The 21223-nt window shown below is 37.0% G+C and overlaps 6 protein-coding genes across 6 annotated transcripts; 3 read left to right on the forward strand and 3 right to left on the reverse strand.

Moving 5' to 3' along the window:
• Positions 1–1893: 1893 nt before the first annotated feature.
• LOAG_01918 (bZIP transcription factor family protein) lies at positions 1894–2826 on the forward strand (the record flags this gene model as incomplete). The annotated part of the gene is made up of 3 exons (XM_020445892.1): positions 1894–2070; positions 2265–2351; positions 2587–2826. The coding sequence occupies 3 exons, from the start codon at positions 1894–1896 to the stop codon at positions 2824–2826; spliced, it is 504 nt and encodes a 167-aa protein (XP_020303701.1).
• Positions 2827–3307: 481 nt separating this feature from the next.
• LOAG_01919 (FYVE zinc finger family protein) lies at positions 3308–7364 on the reverse strand. The gene is made up of 12 exons (XM_003137457.2): positions 7340–7364; positions 6801–7012; positions 6492–6671; positions 6175–6315; positions 5863–6024; positions 5344–5591; positions 4960–5141; positions 4683–4769; positions 4493–4604; positions 4214–4339; positions 3887–4110; positions 3308–3746 (listed from the first exon to the last, which is right to left on the reverse strand). Exons 1-12 carry the CDS (start codon positions 7357–7359, stop codon positions 3626–3628), a joined length of 1815 nt encoding a protein of 604 aa, XP_003137505.1. The 5' UTR covers positions 7360–7364; the 3' UTR covers positions 3308–3625.
• Positions 7365–9770: 2406 nt separating this feature from the next.
• On the reverse strand, positions 9771–11481 carry LOAG_01920 (hypothetical protein; the record flags this gene model as incomplete). The annotated part of the gene is made up of 4 exons (XM_003137458.1): positions 9771–9895; positions 9997–10105; positions 10557–10665; positions 11231–11481. The coding sequence occupies 4 exons, from the start codon at positions 11479–11481 to the stop codon at positions 9771–9773; spliced, it is 594 nt and encodes a 197-aa protein (XP_003137506.1).
• Positions 11482–12153: 672 nt separating this feature from the next.
• LOAG_01921 (hypothetical protein) lies at positions 12154–12908 on the forward strand (the record flags this gene model as incomplete). The annotated part of the gene is made up of 3 exons (XM_003137459.1): positions 12154–12275; positions 12444–12546; positions 12831–12908. 3 exons carry the CDS (start codon positions 12154–12156, stop codon positions 12906–12908), a joined length of 303 nt encoding a protein of 100 aa, XP_003137507.1.
• Positions 12909–13250: 342 nt separating this feature from the next.
• Positions 13251–14327, reverse strand: LOAG_01922 (hypothetical protein; the record flags this gene model as incomplete). The annotated part of the gene is made up of 3 exons (XM_003137460.1): positions 13251–13381; positions 13772–13914; positions 14230–14327. The coding sequence occupies 3 exons, from the start codon at positions 14325–14327 to the stop codon at positions 13251–13253; spliced, it is 372 nt and encodes a 123-aa protein (XP_003137508.1).
• A 969-nt stretch (positions 14328–15296) lies between these two features.
• Positions 15297–18470, forward strand: LOAG_01923 (BED zinc finger family protein). Its single transcript, XM_003137461.2, has 8 exons — positions 15297–15493; positions 15697–15791; positions 15887–15990; positions 16166–16378; positions 17090–17289; positions 17424–17556; positions 17824–18003; positions 18105–18470. Exons 1-8 carry the CDS (start codon positions 15375–15377, stop codon positions 18381–18383), a joined length of 1323 nt encoding a protein of 440 aa, XP_003137509.1. The 5' UTR covers positions 15297–15374; the 3' UTR covers positions 18384–18470.
• The last annotated feature ends 2753 nt before the right edge of the window (positions 18471–21223 follow it).

Genomic DNA, 21223 nt, shown 5'->3' on the forward strand with positions numbered 1-21223 from the left:
TTTTTTTACAATATACTAAATTTCAGCTTTCAATAATTTTTTTAGATTTTTTTTAAAAAATGACGATATGCATTTTGAAGTTAGACAAAATCTAATTGCACAAATATTGAATAACTTATGGTGGTCAGCTTAGGCTGCAATTTTATTTTCACAGTTTTTGATTTACTTCGGCTAATATATTTATAGCAGCTAAAATATTATGACCAGATGAGCCTTTAAGAAACATCGATATTTCCGCATCCACACCTTCAAAATGACAATATTTTTTGCCCGATTCTATCACAACATTGAAAAATGTTTGGAATTTTCTGAATGCATGATTATCCTATAAATTATCTATAATAGGTTCATGAAGCGATGAATCTGCATTTGTTTTCAGGATGAATGATGCCAGAGAAGAATATAGCATAATTTCATCACAGCGTTTTATAGATTCAAATAATGACAGAAACGCTAGCACAGGAAGTGCTGAAAAAGCTTAAAGGTTTTTGCTGTTCTAACAAACAAAATCCCTCGGTAAATACATGACAAAATTGTAAATCTTCTATAGTTTGTCAGAGGATTCCACCGGAATTCTTATTTTAGTCTATCATATAACCATTCGATATATTGTTGAAAATTTGTAAGTTTTAAGGTTGATTTTGATAATCATAAGGAAAGAATTATGAAACAATCATTTTTGAAAAACAAGGGAAAATTAAACAATTATTAGGCAGAGGAAAGCGGTACTTGAAAATAATATAGGTGGAAAGAAGGTAAGCCTGTGGAGAGAGATTCACGTGATGCAACCACGACTGCGGTTTTCCATAAAGCACATGAGGTCGAGAATTCATCACAATGCTTTAGGTTTAGAAACACCGGCAACACGACCTCACCTCATTTCCATAAATCTGTTATACCGCCGAATACTGATTGCGCAAAAGCGCATCTGCTTAGGTAATACTATATAGATTGGTCCACTTTCTATCCTGCTCTTAATTAACCCATCTTCCGACGTCTCTAATTCCACTATTCTGCTGGTTTTTCAACTCATTTTAGGGAAAAATACATATAGTCGCTAGCACCACAATTTTCATCACGTTTCCCTTTCCGTAATGATATGATCACGCCATTCATCATTCAAAAGAGAACCACTCTCCTAGTCTTGAAAAGTTTGCCCATTTCAACTTTCTTTAGATTGGTAGCGAATTTTTGAAACAATAATGCTCCTATATGATCCAAAACAGGAATTTTATGAATAGATTTCATCTCTTTTACTGTCTCCTTACAACTTATGGCAAAATCATTTTAAAGAATTCAGAGTCAGAATTTCAAAACCCTACTAGAATATCCCTCCAAATTAAAAAAAAAAATTGAAAAAAAAGAATTTTTTCTCTCAAGTGAAGAAAGCTGTGAAGAATTTATCACTTTAGCTGCACAGTTTTTCCTCTTAAAGAAAGTTTTAATGTACCTTGCTTTACTCTCCATGTAAACGAATTCGTTCTTGATGTCTATTACCTCTTAAATTTTAAGAGCTCATCTGTCTTCCACTTCTTCATGTCTGTTAAACAATGTTTTTTTAAAGTTCGTACTTTACAAATCAATGTTTCCTTATATGCCAGCAAAATACACATATTTTTATGAGTCATTCAAAAGGGATCCGAGCCTTACTGTTTGCATTGCAAACAGAAGTTTCAGAGCATATTTCATTCAGGTATTCAGTGTAAATGTATTTTTGTATTTGTACTCAATACTGAATATCTGAAATCTATTCTTTGTTACATGAATATTTATTCTTGAAATAATAATCAACAAGACTAAGAACTGTCATATTAACTACAAACTCATCGCCATAAACACTGCTCGAATTGAGATTAATTATGTGGATGATAGGAAAAAAAATCTCGGTCAGTTATGGATGCAGAAATAAGAGAAGGACCAAACTGTTATGAGAATCAACTACGAGCTATGTCGATGTGTTGGTCTGGGCTTGATTCGATGGGTTCATATGGTGCCACATCCAATTATTCGCATCAATCGGGTACATGTCCAACGTTACCGATGACAATTACCACGCAAAATGACCAACAGGTTATTCGTGACAACTTTTCCAATAAGTATCATTTCATAACTCGAAGAAACCTTTCATTTACTGATTGACAGAGTGCTCTTTTTATCAAACCTATTACTTTAAAAGTTTATTGCTTACAGGTAGTACATCAGTTTCATCCATGCAATTTCGTCTCCTTTGCACAGCATTTCTCAACGTTGTCGTTTAACAACAGCAACACGCCCTCGACCTCATCCTTATCATCCTCCCCAGCATCAACGAAAAAAAACCCGTTCCCGTTCCTGAAAACCTCAAAGATGAGGTAAGTACATCTCATGAAAGGACCGCTTCGACAACTAGCTTATCAGCCTACCTAGAGCTTTTCCCTACGGCTGCTGAAATACAGGATGTATGCCAGATTTTGTCGTAGGTATATATCAAAAGCAAATATATGACATTGGAACTGTAAGAGATTATTGTCACCATTCATTATTCATTCTTAAAATTAGAATTAGTTTTAACTAGAATTTCATTCCTATTTCGTTCAAGAATTTTAGGCATATCGTGAACGTAGAATGAAAAACAATGAATCAGCCAGAAAATCTCGAGAACTGAGGCGTCAAAAAGAAGAATCAACGCAACTACGATGTGACCAACTTCAGCAAGAGAACCATATTCTGCGGGCCGAATTGTCCCTATTACGGAACCAAATGGAACAATTCAGACAAATCTTCTCCATTTCCTCCAACAATTTACAACAAAATTTCTTCTCCAACAGTTCCGTTCCTGGTTTATAAATTTCATATCGTAAGACACAAAACACAATTTTTCTATACTGCTGCACATCCACTGTTATGTACTGAAATTTCCAAAATTTCAAAGAGGTCTGATTGACATCTGTTGTACTTCGCAAACTGGATAAATTTCAACTCAAACGAAAAATGCAACTGATGTTATTTGTTTCTATTTCATGAAATGTGCCGATCAATACCAAGCACTTATAAGCGGGAAAACAAGTACATATTTTGCATGTGCACATCGTTCGAAAGAGTGAAAAATAAGACCTCACATTCATTTCCAAGTGGCACTACAAGAAACTCCCTTTGATCAGTTCGTTGTTTTGACGCAAATTTTATGGTACAGTTAATCTTTTCTCTTTCGTCCCATAAAATAACCCCTATGAAATGGCTAATACCCCGAATGACTAACATCAGCCTTGAAAATCATATTCCATGCATCTTTCATAGCACCTATTCATTATCTATTTCATAAAAAACTGACGCAATTTACTGCTAAGCAAGCGATTAAACATAATCACACATAATGACATATAAACATATACCTGAATGGAACATAAACTACAGTGAATAACAAAATAATGCGCTGAAATAGCGAATGAAAAATGAACTATTTCTTGGATTTACAGGTATAGACAAAAATATTATCAAGTTAAATCACTTAAAAGGCCGAGTTTAAAATCTGAAAGCAAACACAAATACCAAAAGACATGTCAGATGAAGAAAGCGTTTTGAGGCTTGATATCAACATGATGTCGTAGTATTAACAAATTATACGAAGGCAAGAGGAAGGGAGATGTTACTGCATTGAAGAAGTATTTTTGTTCAGTTTTTCAATTTCACGTTCAAGGTCGCATAAGTTTCGTTCCAATATTTCAATTTCTTCCAATCGGCTATCCTCCACAGCTTGTTTTAAATACCTGAAAATTAATATACTACTACCCCACTTCAAAAGTAAAATGTGGAAGTTTGGAAAAATCTTTTTTTCCAAGAGCAAATTCTAAAAAGAAATATGACGAAACTGATATAACGCGGACTCTTGCACCTATATAAAACTAACCCCTTGATAATCAAGATTTGTTCCTGCAATGGATCAGCCTTATCTTCCTCTTCAATAAATGGATTAGTGTGAAGAAAAATTCTAGATGGAGTCCAGCCATAATCTTCACAACTGGTAACGATACCAGAAAAGGAAACAGATTCCTTCAAGCGATTCTTAGAATTTTGCCGAACCATTTCTGTTTCGCTTAAAAATGAGCCAAATCCGGGATTTGAGGTCGACGGCTAAAAAGCATAAGGGAGAAATTTATAAGAAACTTTAGAATTTACAACGAAGTTAAAGATTTTAAGGATGACATTATGAAAATTCAATAAAAGCACCACAAACCTTCAAAATGAATGCATTTCTCTTTCTTTCCATGTCTACTCGATGTCTGATATCAGCACGTCTTTTTTCTTGCAATTCATTATATCGATCTTCAGATGGATGAAGATTCATTTGCATCACTAATTGCTAAACAATAATTTTAGATAATAAATTAATATACAATGAAGAGATCACATAGCACTACTTAATCTAATCATGTGAAATAAAACAAATGATTGAATGGGAAAAATTAACATCTAAATTCTGGAAAGGTTCCTCAGAGTAGAAGTGAAATGGAACCTGCAGCATTTGCAGAGAAAAATCACGAATATTTTTTCGGATGACCTGCTCCTGTGGTGTACAACGTTCGGAGGTATTTCCTTCAGTGACATGATGTGTCTCAACACGAGAACTAAATTGAAGTATAACGTTCAAGCTTTTCCCAGTTAATGATTTTAGAACGAAAAAAAGACAAGCGCATTCTACTAACCTTATAGAATCAATCTCTTTTTGCAGTTGTATCAATCGATTTCTTAGTTGAATAGCAGAATCCAATGTATACATGGTCTCTCCTCGGCTGAAAACCTCAACAGAACTTCAAAAATTTATAAAATAATGAATTTTGAGCTACACTCCAAAAATAGCTCCAAAATACTTATTTAATCGAAGGCATGAGCACTGAAATATTACAAAAGTAATGATGCCTTAACAAAAGCATAAAATTACCATAAAATCAAAACTACCAGAAGCATAAAATTACCAACTACCTTAGCGATTTCGAAATACGTTCATAGGAGGAAGCTAACTTTTGACCGTCACGAATAAGAGAACAAAGACGCTCATACAATACCACAAGCATCGGTGGTGAGGTAAGCATCTCCATTTTTTCATTACGAACATCCAACAAAACCTTACATTCCGCACAAATTCTCAAATGTTCATTTTCATCCTAGAAAATAGAATACGCCCAATAATTTTATAAAACTAATCACAAAAATTATTTGGTTAATTTATTTTAGAGCATGAGGGAAAAACGATGTTGGCAGAGAAGTTTGGTGAGATAAGCTTGAACAATCTTATAAAAGACGTAATACTCAACCGAAATAGCTAAGTAGCAGTAAAACTGATCATGATTTAAAAGTTAAAACAACCTGCTGAAGCAGCGACGCTAAACTGACTTCAGTGCCGTCCCGTTTCACCAATGACAACGTTGAGGAAAATAATTTTTCGCCTTTTAATCGTACTGATTGCAATGATTCACTAGATATGGTTTGCTTAATAGCTTCAGCAACAGACATGGAAGGTGACAAATGACTTAATGGTTTTTCTGGAATATTTGTCTCTGAACTACTTAATTCTTCCAGCAACTGTGCCGCAAATGCTGGATTCGTTAATTTGCCTGAAAATATACCACAGCTATGCTGAGAAATACTAACCCCAAAAATATAAGCATATGTAACCAAAGTTAGGAGGTAATATTGATATATACGATACCACTAGATTTTATCAAAAATTGACTAGACAGTCAAAATAGATAAAAAAGAAAACCACAACTACCAGTAATAACAACAAGTTGTGGCACAATAATTATCATGACGATTTCACACAAACGAGGATTACGTTTCTATGAAATAAATGATTCTGCAATAGTGAAAGTTTGAAAAACGCACGAGCATCGACAAACGAAAGGAACTGTGAGCATGCGCGACATATAATTTCGCCACATAGTCGGCAATGGTGCCGTCGCTTAGTCAATGAAAATTTCATACAACATGTTCGGCATCTCAGAACATCACAATCGGTTACCCAAGGTACTGTTTCGCGTTCAAAAGCTATAAACAATTTCTATTTTAACGGCAAGAACTGCAGCTGAGACTGAAAAGTGTAAAATTGGTTTCACTTGTTACAACGGAAATGTTACTTTCAGTGGGTACAAAGTAGATTAAGGCAATACATTAAATTCGAAGGCGGTATGTGCCAACCTTTGCGCTTACTTGAATCAGAGGGGCGTTGATTAATCAACTTATCAAGCCTAATAATCAAACCATTCGTTTTTACAGCAGCGTCGTTTATACAAGGGGACCGACACTTCAAGTAAAAATCCGTATGACTCCTTGTAATTCCTGAGAAAGGAGAACAATGGAAATATTATTACATTCAGCAGTGTTTTTAGAGCTTCAGTGTTAGTTAGAAATGAGAAAAAATATTCATGTATCCTCTTATAGCTTACCAGATCACCCATAACTGCCAATCCTCAGTGACAAAACATAATATAGATATTTACGTTGATCAGACTTACCAAGATCCTGCAAAGAAGTAAAGCTGTGTGCTGCATGAGAAAGTTTTTCGACGCGATTATTTGCGAAATTGTAAACACTCCTTGAAATTGGTGCTGATCCTCCATTATTCGAGTTTGCATAACCAATTAAAAAGGATGCATCTATATGCGAAATTTTTTGTTTCGCTTTATCGAAGATACCTGAAAAATCGTTCCATCTCATCTTATATCTCTGCGGTCTTTTTTTGCGACAGACAAAAAAAAAAAAAACCAAGAAAATCTAATGCCACATACAGGAAATCTAAGAATGCTAAATTCATGTAATCTTACCTTTAATATGATCAAGGGAGTGATCAGCGGGTATTGATTTTGGGTGGTATTTTTCGACATGAGCATGTAAAGTGGTTAAGTCACCTAAATCTTGCATACAAAACGGACATAGAAAGCCTTGTCTGAATGCACCACTTAAGTCGTCTGTTTCATCGTTACCCATATCCATGACGAGAACACTATTCCTCGCATATCGCAGCCAACATTTCTTCCTAAAAATTTGTATAATTTGTGAATTTTCTTCAGAAGTCTGACAATATTCGGGACTAACTGTGGCTACTTGATGAAAGACTTCATAATAAAACTACCTATAAAAGGCGAGTGTTTCTATAAAGAACACAAAGTATTGCTCCTCACTGTCGTTGCTAAATCACAGAAACTTAGAAAGACTGCATGTGAAGGGTAGAGAGCAGAAAGGAACTAGTTGATATAAAAATCCCTACAGGATACTAATCTTTCAATCAGGTTATAGAGACTGTCTAAATTTACAACTGTACTTACGACAGTCGAGTAGAATCAGTTATATTCATATTTCATACCCGTTGATATCAGCCTCCATACCTTGAACTGAGGGCTTCTCATTTTGAAGCAAATAGCAGAAAACCAAAAATCCAGAGCTCAGAAGAGAACGTGTCGCATCATTTCCATTAGAACTGATGGTGACAGCCAGGTAGTGCAACAAAAAGCGGCTACGGCCAATATTTGAATTTGAAAAGGAAGAATTTCCTGAAAGGTTTGTTTAAGATGAAGTGTGGTAGTGGTTAGTTAGGTCATCACACTAGGTGGTCATTTCTTGTCTTAAGGAGAAGAACGTTTGTTTCGAATGAGTCAAGTAGTTGTTGAATCTACCGACTGTGGTGAACATAGTGAAATTACGTCTCCTCTCTCATGATTTATACGTTGGAAACACTACGGTATGCCTCTTGTTCTTCAGACCTTTTGATATGCACCCATATGCTCTTTATGACCTTTATAACAGTGTAGTGTCGGGAATCTTTTTTAACTGACTTGTCAACAAGAAAGATGTATGCCAAAATTGTTTGTAATACCCTTTGAGTCAATGTTTTCACGGCACAAATTTTACTTCCAAACGTTGAAATGAAGCGATAATTATGTTTGATCCAATGTATGCAAGTATACTCTCGACAGATTGTATTTTTAGGAAAACAATTTAGGTGCACAATTTGTATTTGTGTTGCTGTATTGCAATACTGATCCAGTATCGCACCTTTATTTTTAGAACACAATATGCACGTCTAGTAAATCAGGGCTGGAATGCCAATAACAAAGTACGCCATACTCTTCAGTTGTATGTCAAACGATCTGATTTATGAAATTGATTAACAGCTAGTGCAATGTACAATGGCGTTCACTTTTCCCTATCGTAATGAAGAAATCGTAAACCATTTTATGCTTAACTCTTTCCCTTTTGAAATTACTGTAACTCATGGAATCCTTGTTCCCGATTTGAATTTCGAACACTGTCAGTGTCTGCATTGGCATACTTGAAAAAGACGACGATGCGTGATAGAAATCTTTAACATCTTCATAAATAGCAAAAGGTTGACCTTTTTCAGAGTTTAAAATTTTGAGAGATGATTTTGGATGTAACTTGAAATCATTACCTTTAAGTTCGAGAATCCCTCGTAGTAAATTAACTAAAGTTTCCTAGACATTCCCTGTAGGACTTACGAAGTCTTCGTGAATTCTACAGATGTCGCATTTCTCTACCCCCTCGGATTTGCAAGTTATTGAATAAAAAACAGTAATCAGTAAGAAAACGAATGATATGTCAAGCAGGATGAGCATGCAGAGCATCTCCTTTCTGAAGCAAATTGTACATTCGCTCAATCAAAGAGACATATTTCAAAAACATGTTGGAGAAGCATGCTGCATTATGTCGGTCAGGGGTTGAAGGAAGGAAGAATTGTCACCCTGTGATTGGTGGATACGACAAGTCTCTTTCCCAACACCAATTGCTTATTTACTAATTTCTTCGTTAGCTTCGAGAGACGGTGTCGGGAGATATACGAGGAGTGCCGACAAGGAAATGAACTACAATACAGCTTCAAAAGGAGACGGACTTATCTTGCAAGGGAAGAAAGAGGATGACCTAGGAGTAAATGAATCTTGTTTCTCTCTTTTCTTAAAAAGGAATGACATCCTTTCAATGAAACGGAGGAAAACCAGATGCTCTTCGCTATCTATTCCTCAGAAATCATACCATTTCTATGTTGGTTTCATCACCAAACTGAAGATACTATTCTCTAGAAATGATTTTATTTTTAACCGTGAAAGAAAAACAAATCTGGTGGTTCTCAGTGATGTTTTGGGAAACCCACTACTAGAGGCAGGTTGACGTTTCTGTAAACATACAAATCTGCTGAATTTCTTCCCGAATTTGCTGATCCCTAGCTTATCCATTTTTCAGCGTTACTTCGTTTCTTGTAAGAGGCAGCTCAGATAATTCAATGCGATAAACAGCGAATAGAGTAGAAATTCTGATCCTTAATTTCAGGAACATGCATCTCGAGATGTTCCAAGCACTTGTTGATCGTTTTTGAAATCACTGAAAGAAACAAGCATAGAAGCGCTGTATTCGGTAAATGATTGGTAAAGAAGAAAGGATAAGTGACTGAGTACGAGTAGAGCGGTTACATGTGATTGGCATGGCGAAACAAGAGGGAGGCATAGTATGGCAGAAGTAGGAGGGAGTGAGGGGAAAGTGGCGGAAGTGAGATCTGGTTTTCAAAAATGGTTGAAAATGGGTGCACCCCACGGAGGAGGAGAGGGCCAGGCAGCATAGGAGGAAGGATGAAAGAGGAGAGGGTTCTTATGGCTCTGTTCTGTTACTCCCGTACCCGTATTTTCTAATCTTAAATTCCCTCCAACAACAACGACAATGACGGTCACCACCGTCCCCTTGCCTTAATCCTCCGTGCATCATCCCATACTGCACCATGCCCTTCTCTAAAGTTGAGTGAAGCAGCGAAACAGGCCTAAATGCAGTTCGTCAAATGAACTCGGTTCGTAAGTTGATCGTTGAGATCCACGACAACGCAAAACTGCGTCGTTGTGGTCCTTTGTGCTTCGATCTGTACTACTCGCAAACAAGAACAGAAATAGGAAGAGCTCTTCACTATTTCTGCAACAGTGCCGCTGTTTGCTGAAACTCCCTCCTTCCCTCCTTATTTACCTCTTTGTTTGAATCCATCATTTTCCATCCCCTCGCCTCCTCGACCTCCTTCCCGAACAACGATGGCGATAATGAAGGATGCTACGGCACTGCTCACCTCTTCACCCTTCTGCTAACACCTCTGCTCCTCCGTAATTGTCAACTGATCCTTTGTATCTGTTTTGTCTTTTTCGGATATACCTTACGGAATGGCTGCTTAGCGCGTTCGAACTGCTATCTCATTTTCTTACATCCGTGTTAATGTTGACTATATGAAATTCACTTGACTCTGTTTGGAAGATTTCTTCCTAAATTCATTGAACGATGTGATGTCCACATTTTGATTCGACCGAGCAGAATCACCCCTCCTTTTGCAGGAAATCTGGTGTTACTCATGTAGTGAATTCGTTTGCTACATTCTTAGGTCAGCTGTGGCGCATCATTGCAATGTGGAAAGGGCTGTGTTGAAGCATAACAGGAATTCTGTGAGAAGCTTCTGTCAAATGAACAGTTCCACTTTTGTCAAAACCAAGTCATACGGATCACCGGTAAATGGACTGGACAAATGTTTAAAGTGTGACATCATGAGCTTTCCCGAGCAAACCTGTACAAGATAGTGTTCGGCATGAATGTGCCCTTACCGGACTCTTTTCGGGAGACATAAGCTGCTCCAACAAAACACCTTGCTTGCTTGCAAAAGTAGGTCAACTGTGTTTGTAATCGTGTACTGGGCGTCAGTGCAATGAAGATGAGGATGAAAAGGTGTTGGAGTTTGAATGGTCTCACTTTGTTGACAGAATTTTACTGAGAAACTGCGAACAATTAGCTTAAGGAACTGGATGTTGTTGGATTAAGAAATTTGGAATTTTCCTCTCCAAATTGCAAATGATTGGGAATATGGTTCTGGGAGAAAGAAGAGGGGTGGACAGGATGGTAGTTTGTATTTGAGAGCAACAGATGCTCTCAAAACTAGTCCTTTGAGCATGTGTTGGTCCGTGCGCATCATTGTGTGCTTTTGAAAAGATAGGTCGTGGACATACAGATACGCACAAACTGAGATATACACATTTTATAAATTTGCTGGGCGGGTGCGAGGAGGGAGTTGCTGTTTGGAAGAATTCCGGTTTCAGATTGTGCCGAGAATCGCCTAAGGCCCTGTCCCTCATATAAGCTGCTCAATACAACCTCCGTCTGAAGAATGAACGATTTTGCATTTCGAAGAATTCCTCTGTTCGTTTTTCAAAAACTGGAGAACTATGGATCTACTGCCATGATATAAATTCGTGTTTTCAGTTTGAATTCGTCACTAAAATGAGTAATATCTTCAAATTCTTTTTGTTTTGATTTTCTGGCTTTTTGAACGAGCGCGTGTGTATCCTCTTCAGGTAGTTCTAGCTGTTTATCATTCGTCGCAGGCACTTTGCTTTTATGAAAGTCCGTATGATTTGCACTATTACGAGAGCTTTTTTTTCTGAGGATTGCATTGTAATTCGAAATCGTTTCCATGAATTCATTCCTATAACTTTCAAGGGTAATTTATTGGCTGTGCTGAGCAAATCCAAATACGCTTAGTGAACTATGCCATGATCTAAAATAGTTTTTAAATTATTCAGGACGATCTATATCTAAATAGTGCATTTTTACCATCTTGATCGTTATGGCAAGCATTTTCTCATGGATTTCTTTGAATCTTGCTACTGGTATTTTGTAATCTCTCACAGATTAGCTGTGCATTTTCTTCCAGATCGATCACAATGAAACGTTTTGGGTTTGGAAAGATCTAATTAAGAAATCCGGTGGCAATTTCACATTATCTATTTCTGTATTTGAGATAAGGATAGGTTCGGGTGGATGACTGGTTGCCCGCCGTGGGGTCTCTCCTCGTTTTCCTCCATCCCGTTTGTATTTCTCAGAAGGCTTTTTAGGAAGCAATCGAGCGAAATATCCAGCCCGTTGCCTCTCGCCTGCTCCCACGCCTGTCTCCTCGACAATCACCTCTCTTCCCCCTGTTCCTTTGTTTATGTACAATCACTTTTCGATCAACCTTTACCCAATACTCAAAATGGAAAATGTGGGACAGCTTGAAGTAGCTGTAGTTGTACTCTGTGAGGATGAGCAGTTTGCAGAACAGATCTCTTGTTTTTAAATCATTCTTATAATGTTGTCGACTTGATAATGATGAACACTGATAGCAATGATGCTGTCACTGAAAACTGTTATGGTTCCTCTAATTATGATAATGATGGTAGTAAAAGCAACATCAGTAGTGTTGGTAATCATGACGACAATATTGTGAATAGGTCTATAATATATGCAGGTATTGACCATTGAAAAAGTAACCCTCCCTGTTCCATTCTCGGTGAAATCTGTTTCGTTCATCATTTTGGTTATCCTTTGCAATTCTTTCATTACCTCTTATTTCCTATTCAGGTTCTTTTATGAAAATATTCCGAATACTAGCCTTTCAGTTGTTGCCTTGTTTCGTCACCTGCTAATAATTTTCCATGGAATCCTATTTGTCGAAATAATCATTTCTATAGTAAGATTGTATCAGTTCACGTCTGGTTTGCGGTAAGTTTTGAATTTCAACTGGCAAATTATTATCATATTAGTTATGGTAGTTCTTTAAAATTTCATGCGGCTCGTAATCCAGTCTGCATGTCTATATGCGTTTTTCACAATCAGAAATATAGAGTAAATTTTCCCAAATATCAGTGGGATGATAAATATTACCTCTGGTAATTCTCATTTTGATAGGGACACCCTGGCTTAGCTGCTTATTCACATCATGGTCAAGATTTGTTATGCTGTTTCAAAATTTCCGAATCCATGGTGAAATACTTTTTAGTCTATAGATACCAATCTTGAAAGCGGATTCGTTTACTTCGTGCAAAGTTATTATGGATTGCTGTGAAAGTTCAGTAATTTCATGATTACATGTCGTGCCGAATTTTCCCGTAATTTTCATTTCCATAGTTGGCAGTTAAGTCGGCTTTTTAATAATAATTATTCGGGTTTTCCCTGGAGTATGATGCTTTGATTCCGTTTTATTTGCGGTGAGGAACGTAGCTTACCTTCTTAGTCTGACTCCGTTTTTGAAACTTTCATCTGGTAAAGAGCTGAACTGCCAGTAGTTTAATCAAGTTCGTTTAAGCACAGGAGGCGGGTGTAAAATAGAAAATGCTGAGTAAAAGGACACTGGGTATCCAAGTTGTTAGTGAAAATTCGTGCGTCTGCTTAATTTTGGTACATGGGGGAGGTCAACTTACTGTTCGTTATGTCTTGCTCGGATGCAGTTTTTTGGTCTTCATTTGAGCTTCGAAATTTGTTGAAGAGGTAAGTTCATTAATGACTTGTAGCCTCTTCTGTGATGATGTGTAGATTTGCTGTGCTCGTCCACCACGTTCTGTAAGTTTCCGTTGTGCTTTTTTTCCTTTTTTTGTGTGCTTTTATTTACAGCAAATGTCTCGTTTCTGTGTACGAGAAATTTTAAAAAGGTATACTGGATAAAAACCTCTCCTTCCTGAGTAGGTACTATGCACTTTTTATGACCCATTGTTCCATTTTGCTTATTTTTCCCGCTTACCGAACTTCCTATCTCTTCACTTACCTTCCTTCTGAAACAGTTACTCTTGCAGCGTGTTCCTCTTGCCTTTTGTCTACCAACTTATAAAAATTTTTTGTTCATCCCCCAAGGTTTGGTGCTGTCCATGAATTCAGTAAGCGACAGAAGCATTTCGGTCCAGATGATATGTTTAATAGCTTCGCGAGTGGCGTAACGTCCCTCCTGTTATACGCTTTTCTGTTCTGAAGGGGCAGTTTGCTTTGCTATGTGAAGGCGACGGACAATTGTAGGAAGTGGAATACCATGTGACGTAGTCGAGGCTTTTCGGTACTTCACACTCATCGCCGGTTGAGATTCCGAAATTTCGGAGAAGCCTTAACAATCTTTGTTCCGGTCACAGTAGTGTAGGAAATGAATGCTTTTACGTCAAGGCTAACAGTTTGTTCCTTTTTTTGAGTCGAGATTTCGAGGTGAAGTCCTATTAGTGGGTAACTGAATAGTAGGAATTTTTCGATGCATTGCAATAATTTTTGTCCTGCATCACTAAACGTTCACTTTCAACCCTGTAATCTAAGAATCGTCCTACCCACTTGGACATTTACTAGTGCGTCCAGACAAATGAACGTTTTTTTTCTGAAGGTAATGCACCGTTTGGAACTGAGTGTACTCATAATGCAAGTAGAACTCACAGTACAGAAATTGCGGCAATCTCTGCTAATGAAGTTGGGGATTTTTGTTTAGCCGTACAGTTATTTTGCAGTACCACTGTAGTATTAGAATTAGACATCTGCTTTTAGCATTGTGAAGAGGGCATGAATTGGGAATGCATGCACTGTTATTTAACATAGCGTGTAGGAAGTGGCACCTAAACCGCGTGGATACGTATGCTAATATCTTTAATTGTTTGCCCTAAGTCAAGTTAGTAAGTTTTAGGAATACATCATGAAACATATATTATATCAGAAGGGCAGATGCAGTTAGCACCTTGCTTTACTTAGTTTTGCTTCCCTAGAAAGAGATTGAAGTCGTACAAAGAACAAGATGCTGGAAGTTGTGAACAAGGGGCTAGAGCATAAAATACAGGAACCTGCCATGATATGTGTGTAGGAAACAGAAACATAACGCTGGGAAATGGAAGAAATAAGATGATGGAGTTTATTACATGCATTGTTATAAATAAGAATGAGCACTTTATAAATAAGTAATGCTTCTCTAACTAGGGATGTGCCGGAATAATAGTATACATACCAACGAACTGGCATGTAACCAACTTATGCTTGTTTTCTAGCGCAGATGAAAATCATTCACAAATTTCTGTGAAAGGGATTTGAGCACTCAAGTAATTAGTAACATTCCTTCCTATAACTTTGCCTTATTAAAGATTTTGTGTGGCATAATTTTTCGGAACGCATCCTTTTTCATAGTTCCCTTTGATTTTCGGGAATTTCGTGATTTTGCATACAGCTTCTTATCCTAAACTGTTTCAGCTCATGAGATTTAGAAAGATAATGCTGCTGTTGATGAAATTCTTCGCTTGATATGGTCACTACATTGAATAGTAATAAATTGCATTAAAATTAACTTTGCTTCCTCTAGGCTCAATTATAGTAAACATTTGCCTCAAATAGGTCGCAGCAATGTTACTAGCGTCTGCATCCATTGCAAAAAGTTCTGGCAACCACTGGAAGGCGAGCGATTTCACTGCTGAGGGCTGTCATGTCCAAGCCACGCGCAGTCTTTATCTTCTACCATTTCATTTCAGCGCTCAAAAAATTAATTGCATTTTACCGATAACTGAAATAGTTGCACTTAGACATTGTCATACCGGCATAAGATGGGTGGTTCCACTATGAAAACGGCTAAAGTGTGGAAATATTTTATCCAGCTACCGAGCGAAGAACAAGCTGCTGAGTGCAGAATATGTTGTAAGAGGATTAAAGCAACGAATAGCAGGTACTGTTTTCACTGTGGGTATTATACTGCACTCGCAATTTGTAAAAGTTGTTATTTTGTCCGTATTCGAAGTTTCCGGTGTTTTATTGAGAGATTTTTATTAATAAAACATACATTGACTGATTTGCTTTTATTCCACTATATTAGTGCGTTGATCTATAAAACACGTTTGGAAAAACAATGTGATAGATTTGGGATTTCAGTACGACAGGTATGATTCGCCATTTGCGTAGCTGTCATTCCAGTGAATACCAAATATTGCAAGCCGCACGACAAAATAATGCTACTTCAAAGCAAGGTCGCATGTTTGTTTTCTAAGATAAAATTTGAAGTCGGAAATAGTGCTAATGGAGTAACTAAAAGTTCGTTTCAAATCAAGTTCGTTATTTCCAGAGAACGAAACTTTGAACATCGGGCAGAATAATCCAACAAAGAAGTCAAGAGATGTGGCAAGCCATTCGGTCGCTAACATTATCGCTACTACATTCGATATAAGGGTATGGCACACTTTTTGTACTGAGTTTTTATGTAATTATGCCGATTTGCTATTTTATGACCTTTTTAATTTCAGGGATTCACATGTGAGAAAACTCCCCTATTCATGATGGTATAGCTGCGGGCAACCTTGAAACTGTTTCCTTTGTTCAACTGAAAAACAGTTTTGATTTTCAGCGTAAGCATTTGGAAAACAGTATTCGCTATATATATGCAGATAATGGTCCCGAACAAAAGAAAGCAAAATTTGATGAGTGTTGCAATGCCGTTGACTTGCGATTGGAACCAAAAAACAGAATAAATCGCAAAGAACAAGCGGAAAAGACTAGGGTAGTGAGGGAAAATTTGTGGCCGGATGATCATCCGGATGCGCAAAGGATTTCGGATCAGGTCAGTTTTCCGCTGTTTTTTAAATATATGTCCTTTAGCTTATTTACTAAGGCTACAACAACGTGCCACTGTTCTGAATTGCTGAAGTGCGTTTTCTGCGTTCGGAGTATTCTGGAAGAGATATTCTGGATCTGGAAAACATTCCCTTACTCAGTAATCCTGTGCTCAACTGGAACATTCTCTTGCTTTCTGCCCTTTTTTGGTTTCTTTTCTTTCAAAACTCTTTTGTCTGTGAACTGCAGTTGTCTCGTTGTAGCGCTCTCCCACTCTTATTTTGCTAACCATATTCTTGATTCATAAATTAATATTTCTCTCAAAATTATAAGAAAGCGAGAGCTAGACTTTGAAATCGATAAACATATTCATGGGCACAGAAACCACTAAATTCTGCGTGACTTTTAACGCTTGTGAGGGATTTGATCTCTGAACGCGTATGAAGAACAGGATCTTAAATCAGTAAGTGTTTTGTGATAACAGACTTTTTCTTTTCCAGTACAAGCCTTCCGTCTTTGTTACAGTTTCTGTGATTGAGACACTGCGAATTTATTCTATTTTATTATTTGTTGCTAGTTTTCGTTTTCACCAAGCATTTGGAAAGGACTAAACACAGTTTTCGGGATAACCCATTTGTTTTCCTCGGCAGCAGTATTTAGCATCGTCTCCGATCCCGTTCTCTTTCCAAAGTTTGGCAGAAGAAAGTTGCTTTTGCAGATTGGGATAATGCTACTTCTGGATAACGAGTCACCAGCAATTATTAGTCGCATTGGCTTCCGGAATTTACTTCGCTTTCTTCAACCTAGATATCAAATTCCGTCAACGGAGCAGTTCCACAAAGTAATCTTGCCAAGATTAATTGGTCAATTGAGATTTGATGCTATCTCTTTGCAGCACACTGGCTTCGTCAGCAGTCAGTAAGTTTTCAGTTACCACCAAGTAAGCAGGTGCCTAAGAACTGTGCCATTGTATTTAAGGGCGTATGTGCAAAGTTTACTAGTGGGAAGCTCAAAGCAGTAAATATGGTTACTTCTTCAGTAAATTAATTTAGGCAAAGTGATTTGAACGCACGATTGAGTAGTTTAACTACAATATTATTGGCGAAGGAATATGATGTTGGGAATTTTATTTCCAATGAAAATAATCGTGAACATGCAGCTTTTAATTCTATCTATAGTGAACAGGTATAACTCATAATGGTTATTAACCATTCATTGAAGTCGATTTTGGCTCCGTTACATTTTATTTTTATCAGCGCTTTTTAAATTCAATGCAAATTAAACATTAAGTTTTATCGTGATGAGAAGTTTTGATAACAACAACTTCCTTCCTTTTTTTCCTTTTTTTCCTTTTTTTTATTTGAATTCCTAGTTATTGATATTTTGGACATGTGTTTTACAGTATTCTGTGTGGATTTTAGATCTGTTTCATGGCCCCTTACATTTTTCTAGAAAGAGCTTGAACGTGTGGTAATCAATTCAATTCTCTCTGCACAGAATATATCGCAGAGTTTTTCTCACAGTATTCAACTCTGTGACGAAGATACTGATTCAAGTGTTGAGTTTGAAACAACCTTGTCTGCTCGCATTGATTCCTTCATGAAACGTATCGGAGAATGTATCTTCCCTCAAGTAGGTTTGGTTGAATAATAGAAGTTGCTTTTGATCAGTAAATTTGTTGGGCAAGGCGTTATCAAAATTTTAAAGATTTCCTAAACATATAATTGTTTTAGGCGGAGTTGACGGATCTTGTAACGCGATGCTATTATGCATGTCGACATTTGGAAGAGCTTTCAGATGATGGACAGCACCAATCACAGTTGAATATTCATTCACCTTTGCGAAGCTCAGATTTAGCAGATTGTGTGGAATATGTTAACAAAAATTTGGAACGAATTCATGAAGAACATAAACGTTCTCCCATCCCAATGTTCAAACCTTTCACAGATGACGAGACTCAGTTTCTCTCTGATCTCAACATGCACATTCATTCCATGTATTTGCGCTCGTAGCTTTAATATTTCATGTACATTCGAGGTCTGTTCATCACATTGTCCTTATGAGAGTAGCTTTTGAGAATTTGGGGATATTTAATGACCACAATTTATTCTATGGAAGAAGTCATCCCGAATTATTCTGTGAAAGATGTTATACAAAAGTTCGTGGGAGAAACCAACCATTAGTTTAAAGATTTTATAATTTTAGCGTAGTTTTTCTAATCCCTGGCATTACAAGAAATTTTTTTTTCTTGCTACTCAGGATTTTGGATTTTGGCAGCTTTTCCGCAATAATATGAATGGATGTGCATTGGGAAGTTATTCTTTGCAATCTGCTTTGGTCCATTTACCTCAGATAGGTAGTTTAAAAGTAGGTGAAAGCGAACACTTTATTTCTTAGCAGTATGGATATATGTTGTTTTTGTACAATTCGAAGTTTTTCATCGTTTGTTAAACTTTTTGTTTTTAATTTGGAGTGGGTTATTCTAAACTTTAAATTTCTTAACTCTGCTTCGTTTCGTTATTTAGTCGTATCTAACATGACTTCGTACTTTTTTGAACGAGGATTACATTGGATCAATTATCGGTCCGTTCGGTAATTTCTTCGGCTGGAAATTGCAATTGAAGTTAATGAAGGAATGTTAAACATTTCAGGTAGCATTCGGAGACGATATTTAATAAGTTGGGTAATGGGTAGAATAACAGGGATCGTGGTGGGCGGTTGCATTTCTTTGCTGATAGCTTTAGTTACACCCGTAGTTATATTGTATAGTCCTCTTTGCATAGCTTGTTTTTTTTTTTTCTCATTTAAATTTCTTCAAGCTTTATTGAAGAGCGCGGTACCTGTATTGTTCATTTTCCCAGAACTATGCAAATTTACCGTGTTATATATGTAATCGACCATACTTTTCCTGCAATAAATGTTCTTGCCTGTCACTTCAATATGCCTTATGTTATTCTTGCATTTTCATAATATGGTACATTCTTGCCCCACTTCACTTTCGATTGTTTCCGGTGTGTTTGTGGACTGAATCTTTCATATATGTAATCCGTGTAGTACCTGTTTCATCTTGGATCTCTCATTGTCTTAGCATATCGAAATCGTATATTGATATATTTCGCTGTCGTATTACTCCTATTGCGCAATAAAGAGTTTGGTGTTTTGTGGCGAGCACCTTGTAAAAGAGGCAAAATAATTGCGGGAGCAATGGTACGTAATTGCAATTTTTACATCCGTGAGGTCTGTATTCATCTCGACACAGGGATCTGTGGGTCTTAGAGTTTTGGATTTTCTCTCCAAGGAGCAATGCAGGACTACAAACAAGTTCTTGATCTAGTGCTAGCAGTAGGACGTTATGGTCTATATTTACTGGGGGGTAGAATGAAAATTTGTGGTAAACATGGGTGATTGGGAACTGAAAAGAAACTAGTATGCGGCATGTGGTAAGTACATACCTTCTGCAGACGGCGTCGCGTGAAGAGTGTGGAATATGCTTGTTGGGTTCCAAGTCAAAGAATCCTTGTTTTGCCAAAATTGCTAAATAATACATGCGGACGCAAAAATCCCAGACTTGAGCACGGGAGGTACACTATATCGCTGAAAATACTTTGTGAATGTGAATGTTTGAAAAATGTTAGCCAGTAACTCTAAAACTTGCATTTGCTAAATGAGAAAAATATTAAAATTATGAAAGTGTCGGAAGTAGTATCGATATTCTTAACTGCTCGCGATGCTGCGGAACACTTTCGGAAGGGGAGATGGAATGGGAGCGAGAAGTAGTTTATCAGAATTGTTCAAATATTCAATATAAATCATCTCCCGTGTGCGTGGCGCATAATACTCCGAATAGATTCCCAAGAATGAGGTTTAAGATGATGCTTACATTGATATATATTCGAATCTGCAGCTGAAGAGGCTACAGGAAAGGAGAGAAGAGATTCAGAGAAACTTGAAGCAATGTCTCAAAACGATGCCCAATATCAGCAGTAGGTATGAAAAAGCATAGGAAATTAAAAGAGCTTGTTTTTTCATAGAAAAAGAAGTAAGAATATTATTTCTGGTGTAGTATGCATCTAATGTTTGGAAGGCAATCAACTGCAATTAATTAGTAATGAGCGAGCGTTTGCTTTTCCTAGCTTATACGAGCAAAACTCCAACTATTATTTGACTGTTAAAAGGAATAAATTTGAATTTTACTTCAAATTTCGAAGTACGAGAGATTTTAAGCGTTCCTCTAACCAATTTTCATTACGTATTACATTTACAAGGGTTTGAAGTACCAGCGTTATGAACCATTTAGCTGCAGTACATATTGCGGATCCTACAATTCTCACTTGTATCCGATGATAGTTGGATTCATGATGTCTTTTCGGGAGTTTCTGGGTTTTTCCAGGTTAACCTTGTGTGTGTTGTGAAATTGTATTAGGTAGGAGGAATTTTTAGTATGTGACTATTTGGGAAATATCTAATTGATTCTCGAGCATTTGTTGTCCGAATTCTACCCAAGAACCACACGTGTCAGGATTTCGATGCTATAACGCTTCTCAGCTTTTTTTTTTTTTTTTGAGAAATTGTGTGCTTTTCCTAATTGTTGGAATCGAATACAGACCAAAACAGTTCTTGGGTAATTCTATTCAGAGGCATATTCTCTGCATATAACTTACCTTTTGAAAGTCAACGAACTGCTACTACATCTGCTTCCGTATATAATTTCTTTCTCTTTAAGAGTTATCACTTAAACTTCCTAATTACACAGCAGGTAATGCAGACAGCATACCACTACTTTATCACTTTTCGTCTCCTCAGAATTTGTTTTAAACTGACTGCTCCACGAACCTCTCATTGATGTTCTTGG

Source organism: Loa loa, assembly GCF_000183805.2.
Source record: "Loa loa unplaced genomic scaffold supercont3.48, whole genome shotgun sequence".
NCBI lineage: Eukaryota > Metazoa > Nematoda > Chromadorea > Rhabditida > Onchocercidae > Loa > Loa loa.